At 56.0% G+C, this 22,664-nt stretch overlaps 1 protein-coding gene across 2 annotated transcripts in view; it reads left to right on the forward strand.

Moving 5' to 3' along the window:
• The first annotated feature begins 12,851 nt into the window (after window positions 1–12,851).
• Window positions 12,852–22,664, forward strand: part of ACLY (ATP citrate lyase) — a 45,540-nt gene continuing 35,727 nt past the window's right edge. For both annotated transcript variants that reach the window (XM_062175024.1, XM_062175025.1), the window contains exons 1-7: window positions 12,852–12,978; window positions 17,215–17,396; window positions 18,322–18,444; window positions 19,993–20,055; window positions 20,458–20,648; window positions 21,016–21,095; window positions 22,242–22,372. In XM_062175024.1, the coding sequence (XP_062031008.1) occupies window positions 17,238–17,396; window positions 18,322–18,444; window positions 19,993–20,055; window positions 20,458–20,648; window positions 21,016–21,095; window positions 22,242–22,372 (747 nt within the window). In that variant the 5' untranslated portion in view covers window positions 12,852–12,978; window positions 17,215–17,237. The remainder of the gene's footprint in view (window positions 12,979–17,214; window positions 17,397–18,321; window positions 18,445–19,992; window positions 20,056–20,457; window positions 20,649–21,015; window positions 21,096–22,241; window positions 22,373–22,664) is intronic.

Consider the following 22,664-nt stretch of genomic DNA (forward strand, 5'->3'; position numbering starts at 1 on the left):
AGCCTTGGAATGCTGAGGGATCGGAGAGTTTGCCTGAGGCTGCTTGGCTTCAACATGCGGTTTAACCCTTGCATTGAGCACCTGCTGTTGGCGGGCCTTGCCTGGCCAGCTTCCCCAGCCCTTAACAGCCACCACTGTCCCCGGAGAAAAGGCTGTGGAAGCCGTGGGGTCTCGTCTTCACGCGAGAAGGAATTCAGGCGTGAGACAGAGCGAAGTGATAAGGCTTTACTGGGGCTGGGGCATCTGTCAGAATGAAAAGAACAGTGAGTGCCAGGGTCAGCAAGGTTGCAAGGCTGAATGGAGAGATTGCACCTGGCCAGACCAGGTGTGCGGCTCAGCAGAGAGGAAGAGGGCTGAGCCTGCTGTCTGCTTTAGACTCCGGGTGTTAAAGGGGGTCTGTTTACCCATCTCCCCCCTCTCCTCCAGGACAAAGGACGGGGAGTCCTAGTGGAAAGCTTTGTTGGGTGAAAATCAACAAATTCCTCCCCAGATTTGCTGGCACCGGGTAGAGTAGAGGGTTTTCCCTTAGGGCGTCTGTGAAGGTTTTCTTGTCCCTGTTATCAGATAACCCATTTGGTGTTGAGGAGAGAGAATTCTCCTGGGAGCTTCCTGGGGAAGGGCTGGGACCACCTGGGAGGTGACCGGGGTCTGAGCAGGACTTTGAAGTGCAAAATGCTGGGCTTCTGGAGCTTCCTCTGTAGGTGCTGGGCTGCAGGCCTTTCTCCCACACCCGCAGGCTAAATTTCTGACTTTCTACATGACACTGCCAAGAGGGGGGGCTACAAGGGGACGGGGTGTTCCCTGTAGGTTCCCACGACACTCTTGTGTACCTGATGCACTGCTTGGCTGAGTCCTGGCCGTGGGCCAACGGGTGGAAATTTTCTCTTTCTTAATCCGTCACTCTTTCAAGTAGATGAAAATAAATAAATGTTATTTAAAAACTGTATTTCCAGAATTCAACTGTCTGGCACATGGTAGAAATGAAATAAATTACAGTTAAAGTTTTCTTTAACTACACATGCCTGCATGCACATTCAAGAATAAGTGCTATCAGACTGAAAATCTAAAATCAAGGGTCTGTATCAGTGTCAATTTCCTGGTTATGCTGTGCTAAATTTCTTCAAGATGTTACCACTGGGGGAAATGGGTAAAGGGGACATCCCCATCATTTCTTAGAACTGCATATGAATCTACAATTATCTCAACATAAAAACTTTATTTTTCATTATCTTTTTTTTTTTTTTTTCCAGAAAGAGAGGTCTTCCATCCACTGGTTCACTCTCCAAATGGCTGCAACGGCCAGCACTAGGCCAGGCTGAAGCTGGGAGGCAGGAGTTTCTGGTCTCCCATGTGAGTGCTGGGGCTCAAGCACGTGGGCCATCCTCTGCTGCTTTCCCAGGCTCATTAGCAGGGAGCTGGATCAGAAGTGGGGCAGCTGGGGCAAGGCAGCACCCTTCTGGAATACCAGCATCACAGGTGGCAGCTTAGCCTTCTGTGCCACAGTGCTGGCCCCAAACTTGAATTTTTTCAAAGATTATTTATTTATTTGAAAGTCAGAATTACACAGAGAGGAGAGAGCTACACCCTTTTATGCTTCATTAACCCATGTCTCTATGCCAACATATTACCATAGCTTTAAAATAAGTCTTGAAATTATGGAGCTTAAGTTCCCCATTGTTCCTTTTCAAAGTTGTTTTGAGTGTTCTTGGTCCTTTGCTTTTCTACATAAATTTTAGAATCAGCCTTATTTTTTTAAAAAAATTTATTTATTTATTTATTTGAAGGGAAGGGTTACAGAGAGACTTGAACCAGTGCCCATATGAGACGCCACATTGCAAGTGGCAGCTTTACCCGCTACGTCACAGCGCCGGCCCTAGCTTACATTTCTTTTAAAGATGCATGATTTGTGTATGTGAAAGGCAGACTAAGACCCAGAGAGAGAGCTAGAGGGGGAGAGAGAGAGAAAGAGTCCACCAGCTGGTTCACTCCCCAAATGGCCACTGCAGCCAGGGGTGGGCTAGGGACTCCATTTGGGTTTCCCACACAGGTATTAGGAACCCAAGCACTTGAGCCATCTGCTGCCTTCCAAGTGCACTAGCAAGAAGCTGGATTGCAAGCCAGGTAGCTGATACTTGAACCAGGCATTCCACTATGGGATGCAGGCATCCCTAGAGAGGGAGGAGGAGGAGGAGGAGGAGGAGGAGGGAGAGGGGGAAGGAATCTTCCATCTGCTGGTTACTCCTCAAATGGCCACAAGAGCCATGTCTGGGCCGGGCCATTTCTAGGAGCCAGGAACTTCATCCTGGTTTCCCACATGGAAAATGACTTGGACCGGGCTTAACCCACTAAGGCACAAGGCCTGCCCAGCACAGCTTACGATCCATCAGGGGAGAAGGAAAACAGGCAACCCACAAAATACAGTCGTTATAGGGCCTATCAGAAAGAGGTGCTGTGGAAGAAACAAACAAAACTGGAACTGAAGAAGAGGAACAGGAGCTCCTGAGTCGGAGGCAGACTGATAGAAGGTAGCAGCAAGGTGACGTTAGACAGAGTGAGAGGGAGCCTCCTCCCACGGGACAGCCTGGACCAAGGTAGGAAGGTGGGGAGGGGCCCGGTGAGCATCTGAGGGGCGCGCTCTGGGCTGAGAGCACTAAAGGAGACTCAGTGGGTATAGCCGGGGGTGGGGGCAGTGGCTGGAGCCTGGGGATGGGAAGAGGGTGCAGCTTTCACCCTGGGTGAAAGGGGAACCATTGCAGGGTTGTGTGCGCCAGCATCCTATTTCAGCACCAGTTCAAGTCCCAGCTGCTCCTCTTCCAACCCAGCTCTCTGCCATGGCCTGGGAAAGCAGTAGAAGATGGCCCAAGCCGTTGGATCCCTGCACCCATCGGGGAGACCTGGAAGAAGCTCCTGGCTTTGGATCCGCCCAGCTCTGGCAGTGCGGCCTTTTGGAGTGAACCAGCAGACCTCTCTCTCTGTCTCTCCTCACTGTCTGTAACTCTACCTCTCAAATAAATAAAATCTTTAAAAAAATGACATGAAGAGGTGATGTGAGGAGCCCATTAGTAAATGGCTAACAGCAGCGGGAGTCCAGTTCCAGTGCTGTTCACTCTGCTAAGGCAACCGAGGCCTGGGTCCCAGGTATCCTTGTGCTGTGGCGTGGGACAAACCCTGTCACCTCTCTTAGCCTCAGTGAGGTGAAACCAGGAAAATATTGCCTGGCTCCTTCCCCCACTGGGATGTCGCAGAAGATAAAGCGCCTTGTAGAGTGCCAAAAAGCACACACGTTATTATTGTTCCTTTACCATGAGCTATCAGTAATGTATGCTAAACTGCTACTTGTGTTTATTTAAGTGAGGTTGGGGGACGGAAAGAGAGCTCCCATCTACTAATTTACTCTCCAAATGCCAGCAACACTGGAGCTGGGGGGGGGTGGGGGCAAAGCTGGGAACTGAGTCTCCCACATGGGTGGCAGGAACCCAATTTCTTGCGCCATCACAATGCCTCCCAGGGTCTGCATTAGCCGGAAGCTGGAGTGAACACCCCAGCTGGGCAGTGAATCCAGTGTGCCCTGATGTGGTGCGCAGTTGCCTTAACCACTCGGAGAATGCCCACTCCAGCTGCACTTCTTCATGTATTGTAGACCCAAGTTCTTGGTCAAGTATACGTTACATTTTTTAAATACTCTGCAGCTTATGTTTTATTTATTTTTTATTATTTATTTATTTATTTTTGACAGGCAGAGTGGACAGTGAGAGAGAGAGACAGAGAGAAAGGTCTTCCTTTTGCCGTTGGTTCATCCCCCAATGGCCGCTGTGGCCGGCGTGCTACGGCCGGCACAGCGTGCTGATCCGAAGGCAGGAGCCAGGCTCCCATGGGGTGCAGGGCCCAAGCACTTGGGCCATCCTCCACTGCGCTCCCGGGCCACAGCAGAGAGCTGGTCTGGAAGAGGGGCAACTGGGACAGAACCCAGTGTGCCGGCGCCGCAAGGCGGAGGATTACCCTAGTGAGCTGCAGCGCCGGCCTGCAGCTTATGTTTTAATTTGGCACTTAACAGTATATTTTGAAGAATAAAGGATTTTTATTTTGATTTTGATGAAGTCACATTTTCTTTTTCATGCTTTTTGTGGCTTATCATTTCCATTTTTTTCTAGTTTTGTCATTTTACTTTGTATATTCACATTCACATCTTTAAAGAAAAAAAGATTTATTTATTTGAAAGGCAGAGCTACAGACAGGAAGGGAGAGATCTTTCACCTGCTGGTTCACTCCCCCAAATGGCTGCAGTGGCTGGGGCTGGGCCAGGCAGAAGCCAGAAGCCTGGAATTCCATCCAGGTCTCTTAAATGGGTAACAGGGTCCCGGCCACTTGGGTCATATTCTGTTGCTTTTCCAAGGTGCATTAGCAAGGGCTGGATCGGAAGAAGAGCAGCCAAGGCATGAACCAGTGCCCATATGGGATGCTGGCATAGCAAGTGACCCCCTTACCTGCTATGCCACGACATTGGCCCAAAAAGTTAATTTTTAAAAAGGTTAACTTCAGTACCAAGATAAAACAAAAAAACAAAAAACATGACCTTTCCCCAAAGATTTCAAAGATGCATAACCAAATAATGACTATCCAAAGAGATATGAAGTAATTCGAGTTCTGTGTGCTTGTGAGGGTGATGAGAACAAAACAGGGTGAGACCCAAATGAGTGAATGATTCCGTTAGGGTCTGGGAGGGTTAGGGACAGCTTCCCAGAGGGATAGCACTGAGCTGAGAGTAGTAGGGTGGTACCCAGGAGACCTAAGAGGGCGGGGCTAGACGTGTGCAAGTTCAAAGGCTATTTAGGGAGCAGGAACCTGCACAGTTAACACTGCTGTTCTAGAGAAGGGTGAGCTCCTGGGTACGTTGTGTACCACTGCTGAATGACCAGGAGTTAATGAGAAAAAACCTCCAGCAGAGCAGTCTATAGATTCAGTGCAATCCCAGTAAGTGAAGAATGTGGCTGGGGCTGGTGCCGTGGCCTTGTGGGTAGAGCTCCTGCCTGCATAACCACGTGGGCATCCCATATGGGTGCCGGCTGAGTCCAAGCTGCTCTGCTTCCAATCCAGCTCTCTGCTGTGGCCTGGGAAAGCAGTAGAAGATGGCTCAAGTCCTTGGGCCCCTGCACCCATGTGGGAGACCCAGAAGAAGCATTTAGCTCCTGGCTTTGGATTGGCCTAGCTTTGGCTTTTGTGGCCATTTTGGGAGTGAACCAGCAGGTGGAAGACCTCTCTCGCTCACTCTCTCTCTCTGCCTCTGCCCTTCAAATGAATGAATAAATCTTAAGAAAATAAAGAAATGTGGCCGGCGCTGTGGCTTAACAGGCTAATCCTCCGCCTTGTGGCGCCGGCACACCAGGTTCTAGTCCCAGTTGGGGCGCCGGATTCTATCCCGGTTGCCCCTCTTCCAGGCCAGCTCTCTGCTATGGCCAGGGAAGGCAGTGGAGGATGGCCCAAGTGCTTGGGCCCTGCACCCGCATGGGAGACCAGGACAAGCACCTGGCTCCTGGCTTCGGATCAGCACGATGTGCCGGCCGCAGCGGCCATTGGAGAGTGAACCAACGGCAAAAAGGAAGACCTTTCTCTCTGTCTCTCTCTCTCACTATCCACTCTGCCTGTCAAAAAATTAAAAAAAAAAAAAAAGAAAAGAAATAAAGAAATGTAACATATGCAAGGGTGCGCATCTTTGCTTGTCGCATTCACTGTCATTTCTCCAGTGTCTGGAATAAAACTCGTCAGTAAATCTGTATTCAGTGGGAGAGCCACTGTTGATCTTTGATGGTCCTCATTCCCTTGCTTTTCTTTGTACTTTTGCACCTACGTATCCCTTACAAATAAAACAATTTGTTTTGTTTAACTCAAAACTATATTTAAAAACTATAAAATATAAAACTATATTTTAACTCAAAACTGTGGTTTTTGAAGTCCCACTTCCCTTGGCCCAGTGTTGTGTTTTTGAGGCTCACCATGTTGTTGCAGGCAGCTGCAGGTCATTCATTTTCCACTCTGTCCAGTTTCCCGCTGTGTGAATACATCCTAACCTGTGCATCCACTCGGCCGCTGAAGGACATCGGGGCTCCGTCCAGATTTTAGTCACACTGGTGCTATTGGGACAATCTCGCATGTGTCTCCCAGTACACGCGTGTATGAGAATCTCAGGGGTATACACCTAGGCGTGGAACTGCAGGACCTTAGGTGTATGCAACACTTTCAATTAGAGAGAGACGAAAGAGAGACAGAGGGGGAGAGGGCGAGGGCGAGGGTGAGGGCGAGGGCGAGGGCGAAGGGGGAGAGAGAGAGAGGAGGGGGAGATAGAGAGAGAGAGAGAGAATCCTTTCGTCTGCTGTTTCACTCCCCAAATGGCCGCATTTGGGACTGGGCCAGGCTGAGACCAGGAGCCTGGGCCTCTATCTGGGTCTCCCACATGGGTGAAGGGACCTAAGTGGTTGGGCCATCTTTCCCTGATTTCCCAGGCACACTAGCAGGGAGCTGGATGAGAAGTGGAGCAGCCAGGACTCAATACGGCACCCATAGTGGATGCAGAGTCGCAGGTGGCTGCTTAACTCGCTGCACCACAATGCCAACCTTGTGAGTTCAGTTTTACTAGATGATGCCACACGGTTTCCAAAGTGGTTCCACCCATCTACCCGCTCATCTGCAAGAGGGCGCTTGTTTGGCCCCAGTTTCCATTTCAAAGTAAGAGTGTAGCAGGGTTGGACTTCTGAGGTATCTTTTGCTTCTACTGCTCTAGGGACCTGTGAACATCGAACCTTGGATGAGCAGCCCTAGGGACAGGTGTACTTGAGGGAGCGAGCACCTGCGTAATTGGGGAGGGGAGGAAACACAACCCATGCTTGCAGCAGGGCCTCCAAACATCTAAACTCTTTTTTTTTTTTTAAAGATTTATTTATTTATTTGAAATTCAGAGTTAAGCAGAGAGAGAAGGAGAGGCAGAAACAGAGAGAGGTTTTCCATCTTCTGGTTTACTCTCCAATTGGCTGTGACAGCCGGAGCTGCGCCAATCCAAAGCCAGGAGCCAGGAGCTTCTTCTGGGTCTTCCACGCAGGTGCAGGAGCCCAAGGACCTGGGCCATCTTTTACTGCTTTCTCAGGCCACAGCAGAGAGCTGGATTGGAAGTGAAGCAGCAGGGACTTGAACCAGCACCCATATGGGATGCCGGCTCTGCAGGTGGTGGCTTTACCCGCTATGCCACAGCACCAGTCCCATAAATTCTTTTTTTTTTTAAATTGTATTTATTCAAAAGACAGGGAATGATATCTTCCACCAGCTGGTTAACTCACCAGATGCTGGCAATATCCAGATGCTGAGCTGGGCCAAGTCCAGGAGGTGGGAACTCAATCAGGCCCACTTGGGCCCTCACTTGCTGTTTCTGAGGGTGCACAGCAGCAGGCAGCTGGAGTCAGGGCAGAGCTGGGCTCAAATGCAGAGATTCTGATACGGGACGAGAGCATCCGAAGTGCATCTTGGCTGCAGCACCAAATGCCCGCTCCCTAAGTTATGTTTTTTTTGTTTGTTTTTGTTTGTTTGTTTTTTTTTTTTTTTGACAGGCAGAGTGGATAGTGAGAGAGAGAGAGACAGAGAGAAAGGTCTTCCTTTTTTTTTTTTGCCGTTGGTTCACCCTCCAATGGCCGCTGCGGCCGGTGCATCTCGCTGATCCGAAGCCAGGAGCCAGGTGCGGGTGCAGGGCCCAAGCACTTGGGCCATCCTCCACTGCACTCCCGGGCCATAGCAGAGAGCTGGCCTGGAAGAGGGGCAACCGGGATAGAATCCGGTGCCCCAACCGGGGCTAGAACCCGGTGTGCCGGCGCCGCAAGGCAGAGGATTAGCCTGTTAAGCCACTGCGCTGGCCAAAGTTATATTTTAAATTAATTAATTTGAAAGGGCCAAGGGAAAGACAGAGATAGTGAACCCACTGGTTCACTCCCCAAATGGTAACAACAGCCAGGTCTGGGTGAGGGTAAAGCCGAGAGCCACGAACTGCATCCTGGTCTCCCACATAGGGGCCCAAGCACTTGAGCCATCTTCTGCTGCCTTCCCAGGTGCATTAGCAGGGAGCTGAAACTGAAGTAGAGCAGCCGGGTCCCAAACCCCGACTCTGCTATGGGATACTGGTGTCATAAACGATAAGCGGTGGCTTACCCCACTGTGCCACAACGCTGCCGTGCCCCCCCCCCCCCCCCCCCCGCCAAATTCTTAAGATTGGTGTCTTCAGCCTTGACAGAGTCTGGTACCATGACCTCTACTCCTGCCTGCCCTTGAGAGAATTCTGAAACACTGAACATGACGAAAGAGAGGCAAGAAGCAAAAATGACGAACTCATCCAGAGACGAGGCTAAATGTGTCACAAGTAAAAGTCAAGGGTATGTGATCCCCCGTGGAGGGCTGCACAGGTTTCTCCTGAATGAAGAGGGGGTTTGTCAGGACCAGGGTCGGTGGGGTAGTGTTTCAGAGGGCAGGAGAATGGAGTGGGGGCAGATTCTGGGGGTGGGGCAGCCTGGAGCCCATTGGTCCACCCAAAGGATTTTTGTGTGCTGTGTCCCCTAGGCGGGTAACTGCTGTCCAAGGAGCCACACTGGTTGATCCTCGGCTTCCCAGCGGGGTTGGGGGGGTGGCCTCTGTAAGTCCCGGCTGTAATGCGACTGGGAAAGCAGTGAAAGATGGCCAAAGTATCCGAGCCCCTGCCACCCACGTGAGAGACCTGAATGGAGTTCTAGGCTCCTGGCTACCACCTGGCCCAGCCCTGGCCCTTGTGGCCAGTTTGCGGAGTGAACCAGCAGATGGAATCAGCCTCTCTGGGGAAGGAACCAGTGTCTCTCTGTCTTTCTGTACCTTTATTTTCAAGTAAATAAATACGTCATTTTTAAAAATTGCATTAACAAAACGTTCGAGCAGACCCTAGCACACCGCTGCCGGAGACCCTAGCCTCCAGCTGCTCAAGAAAAGAGGTGGATTGAGGAGACCCACGTAGCCCCTTCTGTGTCTCCCCCCTCCTCCCTCCTCCCTCCTCCCTCCCCCTGTAGCTGCTCCCTTCCATTCACAGTGCAATCTGGTGTTTATTCAGTCACACATCCAGTGAGTGCCGAATATGTGCCCGGTCCCATGCTAGACACTAGGGACGCCAAGATAAACAAGGCACACTCTCATCAAATGAGGAAGACCTGAGGCCAGCCGGGATGTTCTCTCCCGCCTCCTCCCCTGGAGAGGGCGCAGGGGACAAGACAGGGGCTTGGGGTCGGAGATCATCATAAGGCTCACACGATGATGACTCTTGGCTCAAGTGCTTGCGGGGAGGAGTGTGTCAGGACCTGCAGCGTTCACCTAGTAAATGCTCCATCGATATTAGCTCAAATGGATTAAACTGTAGAAGGAAGTCATTCGCCAGTCTAAGGCTTTTGGAACAAGGTAGGGTGCCCGGTGCCTGTAACACTCTGTATGCAGCCACATGGGCCTGTCCTCCAGCCCAGCCCAGAAGTGGGGGCAGGTGACTGAAATGGGACAAGGGAAAGGGTCTAGCTAGAGCTTTTCAATTTATCTGGCTATCTATTTATTTTTAAAAAGATTTATTTATTTCATTTGAAAATCAGAGTTACAGAGAGAGAGAGAGGTCTTCCATCTGCTGGTTCACTCCCCAGATGGCCTCAACAGCCAGCACTGGGGCAGGTCGAAACCAGGAGCTTCTTCCAGGTCTCCAACTTGGAGACCCAAGCACTTGGACCATTTCTGCTCCTTTTCCCAGACCATTAGCAGGGAGCTGGATTGGAAGCGGAGCATCCAGAACTTGAATCAGTGCCCATAAGGGATGCGGCTTTATCACAACTATGCCACAATGCTGGTTCCTTTAATTTTATATTTTTTAAAAGTTTTATTTATGGCCAGCGCCGTAGCTTAACAGGCTAATCCTCCGCCTTGCGGCGCTGGCACACCGGGTTCTAGTCCCGGTTGGGGCGCCGGATTCTGTCCCAGTTGCCCCTCTTCCAGGCCAGCTCTCTGCTATGGCCCAGGAAGGCAGTGGAGGATGGCCCAAGTGCTTGGGCCCTGCACCCGCATGGGAGACCAGGAGAAGCACCTGGCTCCTGGCTTTGGATCAGCGAGATGTGCCGGCCGCAGCGGCCATTGGAGGGTGAACCAACGGCAAAAGGAAGACCTTTCTCTCTGTCTCTCTCTCTCTCACTATCCACTCTGCCTGTCAAAAAAAAAAAAAAAAGATTTATTTATTGTTTTGAAATTCAGAGTTACACAGAGAGAAGAGAGGTAGAGAGAGAGAGAGGACTTCCATCTGCTGCTCCACTCTCCAGTTGGCCACAACAGCCAGAGCGAGGCTGATCCTAAGCCAGGAGCCAGAAGAGCTTCTTCCAGGTCTCCCATGCGGGTGCAGGGGTCCAGGGACTTGGCTGTCTTCTACTACTTTCCCAGGCCATAGCAGAGAGCTGGATTGGAAGTGGAGCAGCCAGGACTCGAACTGGTGCCCACATGGGATGCTAGCACTGCAGGCAGCAGCTTTATATGCTACACTGAAGTGCTGGCCCCTCCTTTATTTTTAATTTGAAAGACAAAGCAACAAAAAGAAAGAGGGAGATAAGGAGACCTTTCATATGCTGGTTCTCTCCCCAGATGGGTACAGTGGCCAGGGCTGAGCCAGGCCAAAGCCAGGAGCCAGGAGCTTCATCTTTGTTTCCCTTGTGGGTAGTACTTGGATCATCTTTTGCTGTTTTCCCAGGTGTATTAGCAGGGAACTGGATCAGAGGCAGGACAGGTGGGACTCCAACAAGTGCTCTGGTATGGGATGCCCTTGTGGTAAGCTACAGCTTAACCTGCTCTACCACAATGTTGGCCTCAGGGTTTAGAGCTTTTTAAGTCAGAGAATGGAAAGGTGAGAAGATGGGTCCCAGATTCATCAGTCTGGGGCAGAAGAGCCAGCAGTGGGTGGTGGTGGTGGGGAATGGCAAGGGGGCCTTTCCTGGGGAAGCTGGGGTTAGGGACAGAGGCCTGGGATAGACTCACGGAGATAACTGGTAAACTTCAGTGGTTGGCTCTGGGCCCTCTGGCTAGCACCTCTGCACCCTTGCGACAAGACACACTCTTGTCACCTAGCATTGTCCAGTTGAGGGACTTGCCAGGCACTCTTCCAAGGGCTGGAGCCACAGCAATGAAGGAGACAGGAAGGATCCCTCTCTGCCCACATATGCAAGCACACTTGAAAAATAAATGGGTAGAAATGGAATTGCTGGGGCAAAGGATAATGCAATGCAAATTTTTGTTGACACCACCCAGTTGATGTGCAGAGTTTGTTACAGTTTGTTTCCCCAGGGAAGCATCTTCCTACAGAGGAATAAATGTGGCACAGGTGAGTTTTCCTAAGCACAATGTCCTGGCCAGCCGCCAAAACCCTGAGGTGCTGACCCCCCAGGCCAGCCATGGGACACCGTCACAGGAAAGGGAAAGGTTCTTGGTACCAGTGGAGCTCCATCCTTGCAGGACTCTAGGGCTTCTTCCTGGTCTTACGTCCAAGAGGAGAGAGCGAGTGTGGAGCTGCTATTTCCAAAGGATGGCCTTAAGGGGAGAGAGTGGAGTGCCATCATCAGGGGCCCTGGATTCAGGCATGGGTAGCAGGTTCAGCTCTCCTCATACTGGCTGCATCCGGGTTGGGGAGAGGTTGACAGAGGTTGTGGTCCACAAGCATTTTGCAACATAGTTCCGCTGTGAGTGTGACTGTGCGTGCTTGGCAGAGGCACAGCGGGCCCTGCACACTGGGCTGACCTGTCACCTGAGCTGGTCAGTGCATGATTCTGGCCTCCTTCCTGGAGCTAGACAGCTGCAGGTTCAGCAAGGAGCCAGAGAGACCTACAGGATGAAAGTGCCGGAGGGATTCAAGAATGCAGGAGCAGAAAATGAACGTCCTGACTTTTCCAAAGTCTGTCTGGTTTCAAATATTCTGCACCCGTCTGACTGGGTGCCCCAGTTTTTGGCTTGGACAATGCGGCCTGTCTCACAAGTAGTGAGGAAGGGAGAGATGGCAGTTCATTGCTTGCCGAGTCTAACTAAGCATGGAGTGGGTAGGAAGATACCCCATAGGGGGCCCCTGGCTGTGCTAGAATCGCCCCGGAATTAACAGCTCTGCCTGGGGCCGCGCAGAAGCGAGCCAGAGAGTGGGACGCGAGCAGCCAGGCACCCCCCTGGCCCCGCTCCCTTGCCCCGACCCCCGGCGCCCTTTCCCACCCAGGGGGTTCGGAGCTGGAAGCCTGGGCTATCAGCTGCGCTCCAGCAGCTCCACGCGTTGGATCCAGGGACTGGAATGAGCCCCTGTGCGCTTAGGAAAGCCGGCTGCCACCGCCGTTTAAGAAGCGGGTCTGAGCAACCCTGCCTGGGGTGGCCGTTTACATGCGGACGTCGGTGTCTCCCGTGGCAGAGAGCAAGCGGACGCCAGGTGCCGAATGCCGAGCAGCAGCCGGGTCTAGCCGACAACCCCCCTTCCCCAGCCTCTGGTCAGAGCCGCGGTGGGCCCAGCCCTCAAAGCGATCAGGCCACGGCCCCCAGCCCCGTAGGGTCTCCTCCCAGCGTAGCCCCGCCCATCTCCCCACCCGAGGCCCCGCCCCTCCCGGCCCCAGCCCCGCCCGCTCCCGAGAGGCGGCGCCCTCTGGCCGTCTGAGGCAGTCTGGGCAGCGAGACTACAAGTCCCAGCAGGCTTTGGGCCCGCCCCCGGGGGCGGAGCCACGCCCGCAGCGAATTGGGAGGAGCCCTGGCGCTCAGGCTAGGGAACGCGTGTGACCAATCGCGGCGCCGCTCTCGTCGTGAGCCGATGGGGGCGGGGAGAAGCCCGCCTGGACCGGGACAAAAGCCGGATCCCGGGCGGCTGCAGGCGGCTGGAGCGCTCCGGGTAGTGGGGGTGAGTCGGTCCCTGTAGAGGGAGCGCCGCGCACCGACTTTCGCAGAGAGGTGAGTGCAGGCGGCTGTTTTCGCGGGCAAGACACCCCCCCACTCGCCCTGGGAGCTTCCTGCCTCCCCACCCGCGACCCGGAACCGCCTCCCCCGACGCCGACTTGGTGCTCGCGCGCCCTCCCTGCACCTGCTTGGAAGTTTCGAGGGTCCTAGCTTTAGGTTTGCCGTGGCCCGGACCCCGGCCTGTGGCCGCGTGTCGACCCTTCACCCCCACCCCCACGCTCCCACGTTGCGGTTCCCGGGAGTTTGCGCGGGGCTTGCTGCCGTCCTTGCTTCTCCTGCCTCCGCCAAACTGGATTTGCTTGGTCCTGGCGCCCTCGCCTCCTCCCGGGGGCAGCTTTCGAGCCGCCTCTGGCTTTTGTGGGGCCTTCTTTTGGCCCCCATCCACGTCCCTCTACCGGACGGATGGAGAACGCAGTAGCGCCTCGCCCCGCTGCAGCCCCTTACAAGCCCGGTCCAGGCCCTTCCTGTGGGAGGAATGGATCGAGATGCACGCTGCGAAGTGGAGGGAGCGGGCGCGGCGCGCCACGCTGGGCGGGCCGCTTCAGGGTGCCGAGGCCTCGCCTGGCCGCAAGGACTTGGCGGCAGGGTGGCGGCGCGGGCTGAGCCCTCCTCGCTCTGGGGGTGCCAGCCCCTAAGCGACAGATGGCCGGGGTGACCGCCTCCTCCCCACCCCTGAGCCCGGCCAGGTCCTGGGGGCTGAAGGATGCTGCCGCCGCCGCCCTCGCCTGGAAGCTGGCAGAGGGCCAGCCCAGCGTCTGCTGCCCGCTCCAGCCTTGGCAGATACTGTGCACTACCAAGGCGCAGTTTCGCCGTTGCGGGGGTCTCTGGAGGTCTGCCCGGGAAGGGGATGTTGGACGAGTAGCGGGGAGGAGTCATAGGGCTGTCGGCCCACCCCTCCTCTCCATCCTGAAACTTTGTGCGCAGCCTCTTGGATTCCTGAGCTGTTGAGTGGGGGACAGCTGGTAGACCCCAGCTGCCCAGACTCTCAGCTTCTGCAGCAGCTTGCAGGGCCGTCGTGGAAAGAACCTCAGGTGTTGGGCAGCATCCAAGCCTCTGGGTGCTAGAGCAGGGGGCACTCCCAGGATTCTTTAATCCAGGGAATACCAAGGACCCCAGCCTGGTAGATAATTAGCCTGAAAATGTGTGTGCTTTTTTGCTTCCCAGAGAGGGCCACCCCACCTAGCATCCCCAGGGACGCCTCTCCACTGCTGTGTCCCAGAGGTCCCTTCTTGGGGGGCAGGCTCCTTGCCCTCAGCCCCCTCCTTTCTGCTCTCAGTGGCTGCTGAGAGAGAACTCAGTCCATGTCACTCACTCTGCAGGAAGACTCCATTCAGCTGCTAAGGTTGCTGAGAGGGGAGAGAGAGAGAGGAGAGAGGTGGATATTCCCTTAAATGGTTGACAGATTGACCTGTTGCCAGGTAACTGTTCCTGGGGCGAGCTTGGCCCTGAAAACCGCCTGTCACCAGTTTCCCAGCACACCCTGATGCTGGGCAGGCAGCTTAAGATGTTAGGGGGGTCTCCACACTCGGAGTCTCAGGGTTATGGGAGCAAATGTTAACTGGAGGTTGATTGGTCATGGCACCTGTGAGCCCCTTGGCGCCACACGCACAGCTGGTTCTGTGCACGTTTTTCTGGGCTTTCCTTCAGGGTCTCAGCAAATACTTCCGTGAGGTGATGAGCCAGCGCCCCCGGGAGATTTCAGGACTCACTGAAAGACTGGCCGCTATGATTTGTCCCCGCCGAGTCCAGCCCCCCGGGTGTGTGAGCCGCTGAGTCGCCTCCTCGCCCTGTGTTGGTGTCGGCCCCGTCCTGTTCTGCAAGCCGAGGGCCCTGGTGGCAAGTTTCTTTGGGGAATTGGCAGACTGTGACCGTTTTGTGTCCTCCTCTCTGTCTTCTCTCCCAAGCTCCTGCCGAAGACCCCGTGGAGGTGGGCTCTTGGAGCCGAGATGCATCAGGGGCTCAGGAAAGTGGTGACTTGTCAAGGGCAGAGGACCCCATTTCCAAAGTGGGGGTCTGTGTCTGCCCTGGGAGGTGCCAGCCTCCAGGTCTCCTGTGAGGGGGCTTCCTGTGAGGGGCTGCCTCCACCTGGAGACGCCCCCTGAGCCGCCCAGGGTGGTCAGCGGGTGCCTCCTCTTCCCGGGTTCTTCTGCCCGGGAGGGGGTGGGGAGAGTGCCCATTTGATTTCAGGACCAGTTTTTCTGCTCTGAGTCAAGAAGGTTGAGAAATGGAGCTGGAGTGGGTGGGGTGGAGGACTGTGGGGCAGTGGGGCTGGTTGGGGTGTCTCCTTTTGAAGCCCACACTGACAAGGAAAGGGTCACAAGCCCTCCCAAGGGAAGGCCAGAGAAGGGACCGTCTCCACCGAGCCCCTTCCGGCCGCCCTAGACACCAGCCTGAATACATGCATTGTGCTGTGTGGGAGACTAGCTGGGAGGCCGAGGGAGCCAGCCTGGCCAGAATTAGAACCTGGAGCCCTTGGCCGGAGCCGCGGCTCACTAGGCTAATCCTCCGCCTGCGGCACCGGTACCCGGGGTTCTAGTCCTGGTTGCTCCTCTTCCAGTCCAGCTCTCTGCTGGGGCCAGGAAAGGCAGTGGAGGATGGCCCAAGTCCTTGGGCCCTGCACCTGCATGGGAGACCAGGAGGAAGCACCTGGCTCCTGGCTTCAGATTGGCACAGTGCCCACCATAGTGGCCATTTGGGGGGTGAACCAATGGAAAAAGGAAGACCTTTCTCTCTCTCTCTTTCTCTCACTGTCTAACTCTGCCTGTCTAAAAAAAAAAAACAAACAAACAAAAAAAACCTGGAGCCCCACCGGCCTGGCCACCCGAGGGGGATGCAGATGCAGCGAGGGGGATGCAGATGCAGCGTGGGTCTCCCTGGCTGGGGGTGGATGCCAGCCTTCCGGAGTGTGAAGCGGCCAGCTCCCCAGCCCCACCCTCTTTTGTGTAGACTTCACTTTTCCTCCCCCAGCAAATTCAACAGCCCTGGCCCTTTGTGGGAGAGGCAGGTGCTACTTTTCCTGATCTGTCCAAGCTCTTGGCATGAGTGCCTTGGTTTCCTTCTTCCCCTCCCCCTCCCCCTGTGGCTCTCCCCAGCTCATTACCCACTGGGCCCTGGGGTGGGGAGGACAGGGACAGGTGAGTGTATCAGGACAAGGTGGTGGGGAGGGGAGAAGAATTCTCACCACACACATCTCTGAAGCACAGGGGGCGCTGGGCCTGGTTCTTGGAGAAATGGTCCTTTCTCTTGGGCTGAGGTGGGTTTTTCAGGGGACCCAGATATGAGGGTTTAGGCTCAGGTCTTGGGCTTCCTGGTTGAGTTCCCTCTGAGCTTGTATTCCTCATCTGAGAGACAGGATTGTAACTTTCAGGGTGTGTTCCAGGGATCACGGATGGGTCTGTTCGTCTGAGGACTGAAGATGGATTCTTCCTCCCCCTGGGCACTGGCTCAGCTGGGAGGGCCCAGTACTGGGTGGTCCCTGCAGAGGCCTGCAGCTGATGACTCAGTGGGGCGGGGCGGGGTGGGGGGGAATGTCCTGAAGGTCATGGTTTCCATGCTCTGTGTCTGCTCTGTACTGGGGTAGGAGCTTAATGTCCCGGGAGAAAAGAGCTTTGGGATGACTCTCCCTGAACCAGGCCTGCAGGCATGATCCTAAGGCTAAGTGACCTTGCTGGCCTGGCCTTTGGGGTGTGTGTGTGTGTGTGTGTGCACGTGTGCGCACACACACATGCACATGCGTGAACACGTGTGTGCAGCTGAGTCTGGGTGGTGGGGAGAGGGAACCTGTAGGGAGAGCATGGCCGGCCTTGCTCAATCCCAGCTGTGCTCCTTGCCGGCTGTGGAAGCCAAGGGCGTGTTCCTGCATCTTCGTGCCACCTCGGGTGGGACCAGCCCTCAGTGTGAGCCGGAGCACTAGGGTCCCAGTCTCCCTGCTGAGCTGCCTTTGGCTGTGGGGTGAATGTGGTGCAGCTGCCCTGGTTTGCCTGGAGAGAATAGATGCGGGCTTGAGGCCCAGGGCAAGTGCCGCCTTCCTTCTGGTCCACCACCTCCTGTTCTGGGGAGAAGGTGCTGCTTGAGGACCCCTTTATGCCTCCTGCTGGGGCAGCCTCTTGAGAAAAGCTGAGGTTTTCATTTCACTGTCCGGGGGCCGCTGGGAGTGGGGTGGCCCCGCTGGGGAAGAAGTCAGTGTTGCACATCTCTAACCCCACTGAGCAGCTCCTCTCCTCCCGACAGGTGGAGCAGGTCCCTCTGCAGCCATGTCAGCCAAGGCGATTTCAGAGCAGACGGGCAAAGAACTCCTGTACAAGTACATCTGTACCACCTCTGCCATCCAGAACCGCTTCAAGTATGCCCGGGTCACCCCTGACACAGACTGGGACCACCTGCTGCAGGACCACCCCTGGCTGCTCAGCCAGGTGAGCCCTGCCTCCACCCTGGGTCCTCCTCCCAGGCCCAGGGTCTCAGAAAGATGGGGTGGAGATTCTGGGAAGGGCCACGGGGTCGCAGACCGCCTGCATCTATGAGCAGGAGCGGTAGGCTGTGCAGGGTCTTGTATGTGCTCTGGGCCCTGTGTGTTGAGGTACCCCGGCATAGCATATGCTGGCATTGACTTGGAGCCAGACATACTGGTGTCCAAATCGCAGCTCTCTGTGAACCACGCGGCTCACGTCCTGCAGTTTAGATTCCTGGTCTGTCAAAGGGGGTCACACTCAGAGCTGTAAGGATTAGCAGGGATGTCGGGAAAGCAGCCAGCGTGCTGCCTGGGTGCACAGCAGGAAGGCGGTTAGGAAGCGCGGCCTCCGACCTGCTGGAATGGCTCATGGCCTGGGCCCTGGGAGGTTCCTGTCTGCAGATCCCTGTGGGGCCATTGTGCCGGCTTTGGGATGGTCCTTGTCTCCTTTGGCGAGATCCAGAAGGCAGGACTCGGACCGATGGTGGGGGTTCCTGCCCCGGCGAGCAGCTCAGGACGTAGTGCATTTCCTGGCGTTGGAGCAGGGTGCAAGCACGGGGAAGGGGTTAACTGGGTGACCTCCCTTCCCTTTTGGAAGAGCTCAGAAGGAACCCCCTGCCCTGCCTGAGGAGTTTGCAGTGGACCGGAGGAGCTGCTCCACCGCTTAAGGAAGCCGGGGGGCCTCACACATGCAGCAGGGCCCCCACCTGCGGACGGAGCGCTCCGGATTCCTGGTCATCAAAGACAGATGTAGCTGGGGTAGGGGAGGGAAGCTTCCAGGAGCTGACCCTCAAGTCACCCAGGCTGGTCTGGGTTCTGGGTCCCTAAACTATCGACTCTTAATCTATGCTCTCCCTCGTCATTCTAAACACAAATTCCTCTCGTTCCAGAGCTTGGTAGTCAAGCCAGACCAGCTGATCAAACGGCGAGGAAAGCTTGGCCTGGTTGGGGTCAACCTCACGCTGGATGGAGTCAAGTCCTGGCTGAAGCCACGGCTAGGACAGGAGGCCACGGTGAGTGTGGTACACGGTCGGCTGCAGAACAGCAGCTCCATGGTTCGCCCCATAGCCGGTCACATGGCAGCCAGGGAGGGCTGTGTCCTGTGGAGCTGACCTGTCCAGGTGGCCTTCGGCAGCAGGGCCAGTCCCGGCGTTCGGTGTTAGGTCCCCCATCAGGGACTTCACACCTTGTGTTACTGGTGTGGACAAGAGGCGCTGCAGGATAGCGTAAGTGCAGGTGAGGGTTGAGTGGGAGCGGTCTGTTCCTTTAGCGGTGGTCATGGAGATGGGACTCTGAGGCCAGCTCTGGGAACTCCTTTCTCTCTAGTTTGCAGAAGGATTTGGGGCCGCTCGTGGCGATGGGCACCTAGGAACGTGGGTGAAGATGAAAGGGGGGTACAGAATCATTAGGCAGAGAGAGACGTATCGGTTAATAGTGCTGAAGAACGCATTCAGTCCTTGACCTCCCCTGGCCCCGGCGTGAATTTCGGCTATGATAAAGAGAAGGCTAAAGTGAGATGCGGTTTAGGAAGGGCTAAGAGACACTCAGAAGCAGAAGGGAGCTGGTGAATCGGAGGGGCTGGGGCCGAGGCACGACGTAGCCTGGGAGGAAGTGGTGCCTGCGTGTGGTGCTGAAGAGCCTGGTGCCCCTCCAGGATGGCCTTGGACCTGGGTAGAGCTGTTGCCTTTCTCTGTTGCCTTGGAGCTGGGCATGCAGGTGGCCGCGGAGACACCTACACCCCTGGCTAGGCTCCCCGAGAGCAGCTTTTGGTGTTAATACCCAGTGTCTGCCCCTGGGGCTTGGAGGGATCCTTGCAGGTGCTCCTGGACCTGGGGCGGAGGGACCTGACTTCAGAGCGCCCAGCCTTTGGGGAGAGGGTGGGGGGGGTGGCTGAGCGGTGTCCCCAGGGAACATGTCACACTCCTTCCGCTGCATCTGGGAGCGGGGTGTTGGGGACATCTGAGCCAGCAGCAGCGGGGCAGGAGCAGCTCATTACCCCTGATGGATCACTGTCTGGTCCCTGACTCAGCAGTGACACACGGCTGGGCGGGGGGGTTCCTGACACACTGGGGTGAGAGCTGTCTCGCCTCGGCCACCGCCAGGGACCCACTCAGACTGATTAGCTCTGCAGGCCTCTTGTCCTCAGCCAGGAAAGTCCGTGTGGAACTTTCCGTATCAAGCTCTGGCTCTCCTCCCCACTGCCCTAGGCCTGGATGCGCGTCTTCAGGCATGGTCACCGTGCTGGCCTCGAGGCAGACAAAGCAGAATGGCCGCCTCCCCCTCCCCCTGGGCCCCAGGGTGGCCTTGGTTTGTGAGCTCCTCAGTTTGCTTTGCGGAGTAGGGCAGTGTTACCTCTCCTGTGTCTCCAGAGGAGGCGGGCAATGAACGTGCAAGGTTGGCGTGTGGCCCGAGCGTGGCTGGCACAAGGACAAGGGGATGACCTCATGTGGACTTCTCGAGCTGACCCCATTGCCCTGGTTTCCGGGAAAAATGTGTCTTGGTGCCCTGGGGAGCAAGACACGCCTTCCCCCAGTGCATCACCTCCTGCCCTTTCTCCGTAGGTGGGCAAGGCCACAGGCTTCCTGAAGAACTTTCTGATCGAACCCTTTGTCCCCCACAGTCAGGTATGTTGAGGCAGCCCCGGGGCGGAGCTTTGTGTGCATCCACCTTCCAGGGGTGGGGGCAGAAATCAGGTCCCTGGAGCCACACCGAGGGTAGTGGGAGCAGGGAGTCCTGAGGTGAAGGGAAGGGCTTCGCGTACAGCAGGGAGGAGTTAGGGCTGGATGCCACGGGGCTTCCTTGGGCTGGGATGAGAAAGACTTGAAGACGGACCCCTCCCCAAGATGGGGTGGACCCCTCCCCAAGATTGGGTCATGCTGGCTCCTGCACTGTCGCCCGTGAGGCAGTGGCCCCTTCTCGTTTCTGAGGGGAAGCTGGTGAGCGGGCTTCCTCTCCTGGTGTGAGGCGGCCCCCTTCTGGCCCAGGTCAGTGGCCCTCACCCATTTCTCGCCCTTTGCACCCGCAAGGCGGAGGAGTTCTATGTCTGCATCTATGCGACCCGCGAAGGGGACCACGTCCTGTTCCACCACGAGGGCGGGGTGGATGTGGGCGATGTGGACGCCAAAGCCCAGAAGCTGCTTGTGGGCGTGGACGAGAAGCTGAGTCCTGAGGATATCCAGAGACACCTGTTGGTGCACGCCCCTGCAGACAAGAAAGAGTTGAGTGTCGGTGGGGTCGGGGGCCGGCAGTGGGGATGGGGAGGTGGGGGGCCTCCTGGCAACGGAGCAGAGAAAGCAGAGGGGCCCTCCCGTGAGGGTGGGAGCTGGGCGTGGGGCGTGGCCCTGGGGAATCAGACGGCAGTGTGCGTCCAGTATGCAGGCAGCGTCCCTCACCTCCGTGCCCCTGTCTGTCTGGCGCCTGGCAGCTCCTTTCCGCCTCAGTAGCTGAAGAGCACAGGGCTTGCAGGGGTCGGTGGGGCCAGCGTAGCTGTCAGTGACCGTGAGAGATGGCTGCGGGGGTGGGGACAGAGTGCTGCGGAGTCCGCACCCTGATGGATTGGCTCCCTCTCTCCCTCTCCCTTCTAGAATTCTCGCCAGTTTTATCTCCGGCCTCTTCAACTTCTATGAGGACCTGTACTTCACCTACCTCGAGATCAACCCCCTTGGTAACTGGCTCTGCTGGGAGGGCAAGAGTCACTCAGAACAGGGTCCCAGGCCTGTAGTAGCCCTGGCCCTGGTCCGCAGAGGACCAGAGCCCCGCCTTCGAGGTGGGGGAGGGGTGTGTGCGTGCACACGCGTGGTGGGATCTCCGCGCTTAGGTAGGGCTCCTGTTTCTGAGCTCTCTGAAGATGAATGACTCCTCGTTTACCCTCTCCAGTGTCTGTCTTTGGTCTTAATGGTTTGTTCGGGGAGAGACCTGGTGTGCCCTGCCTGTGTGCTGTGGCTGCTTCTGCCGGTGGCTTAGGCTGTCCTACCTGGGGCTGAGCCCCTGTGCCCTGGTCTGACCCCCCTAGGCCTGTCCCTGGGTGCACTCGGAGGCCCCGCTCACTCCGGGGCTTGGTCATTCATTGACAGCCAGCACTGTGAAGGGGCGGCAGGTGGTGACGGGGGAGGGCGGGGGGTCGTGGGCTGGCTCTGCCAGAGTTGATTCTGCTAGGGACTCTCAGGCCAAAGTCCAAGGAGCCAAGAAACCAAACCCGATTCTAGCTGAGGCTGCAGCCCCTCGAATGGGCCAGATGGCCATGTGCTAACTTCGTTAGTTAAATTGCTGTGAGGGAGAAGGGAGGCGGTGTCCAGGGAGGTGGCAGTGAATGAGACCTGCTGTCTGTGAGCTCAGTGCACCCCATAAGTTCTGCACCACTGGGCTGCCCTCACAGGACCCTGGGGATCCCAGATGTACACACAAGGTGGGGGTGGTGGTCGGGGTCGGGACTTCGACAGCAACGTGTACCTTAGCCATTCTTTTTCAAATGGCAAGATCAAGGATGGAGGGTGGTTAGGCAGTCAAAACAGGGAGAGTAACGTTTTATGAGGATGTTTGAAAATTGCCATGGCAACTGAAGGAGGCCTGCCTGTCCCCTTACCTGTAGGTCAGGGAGTGAGGCATGGTCTTGCAGAATTTGGTGTGTGCTTTAATCAGGGAAGGCTGTGTCTCCGTAAGGGTCTTCTGGTTTCCTGTTGAGCTTAGGGGGATGCTCAGCCTGTCTGGGACCCCATGGGAGGGGCGTTTGGGGAAGCCTGGGAGGGGTTTGGAGGTTGGTGGTCGCCCTGGCCCAGAGCCACGCGTCTGATCGCATGTGCTTTTCTCGCAGTCGTGACCAAAGATGGCGTCTACATCCTTGACTTGGCAGCCAAGGTGGATGCCACTGCCGACTACATCTGCAAAGTGAAATGGGGCGACATCGAGTTCCCACCCCCCTTCGGGCGGGAGGCCTATCCGGAGGTGAGGCTGGCTTAGAGAAGCAACAGAGGGGGAGGGGCTGGAGGAGGGTGACTCATCTCAGCCCGGCCTCCAGCCCCCTTCTGGGCTGGATGTTTGGCAGGGTGAGGAAGACCAGAAGCATTTAATTTTCTTAAAATCCCAACAGGGTGGCAGTGGGAGTCAGCCAAGCCTCTGAGTCCCAGCCAGAAAGCCTTTTAGACTTCGCTCTCAATCAGCCTCCCTGGGCTCTTAACTTGATTTGTTGCTTCTTGATAATTCCGAGTGGGCTGTCCTGTAATCCTGCTGGGAAGCT

Source organism: Lepus europaeus, chromosome 18, assembly GCF_033115175.1.
Source record: "Lepus europaeus isolate LE1 chromosome 18, mLepTim1.pri, whole genome shotgun sequence".
NCBI classification, from domain to species: domain Eukaryota; kingdom Metazoa; phylum Chordata; class Mammalia; order Lagomorpha; family Leporidae; genus Lepus; species Lepus europaeus.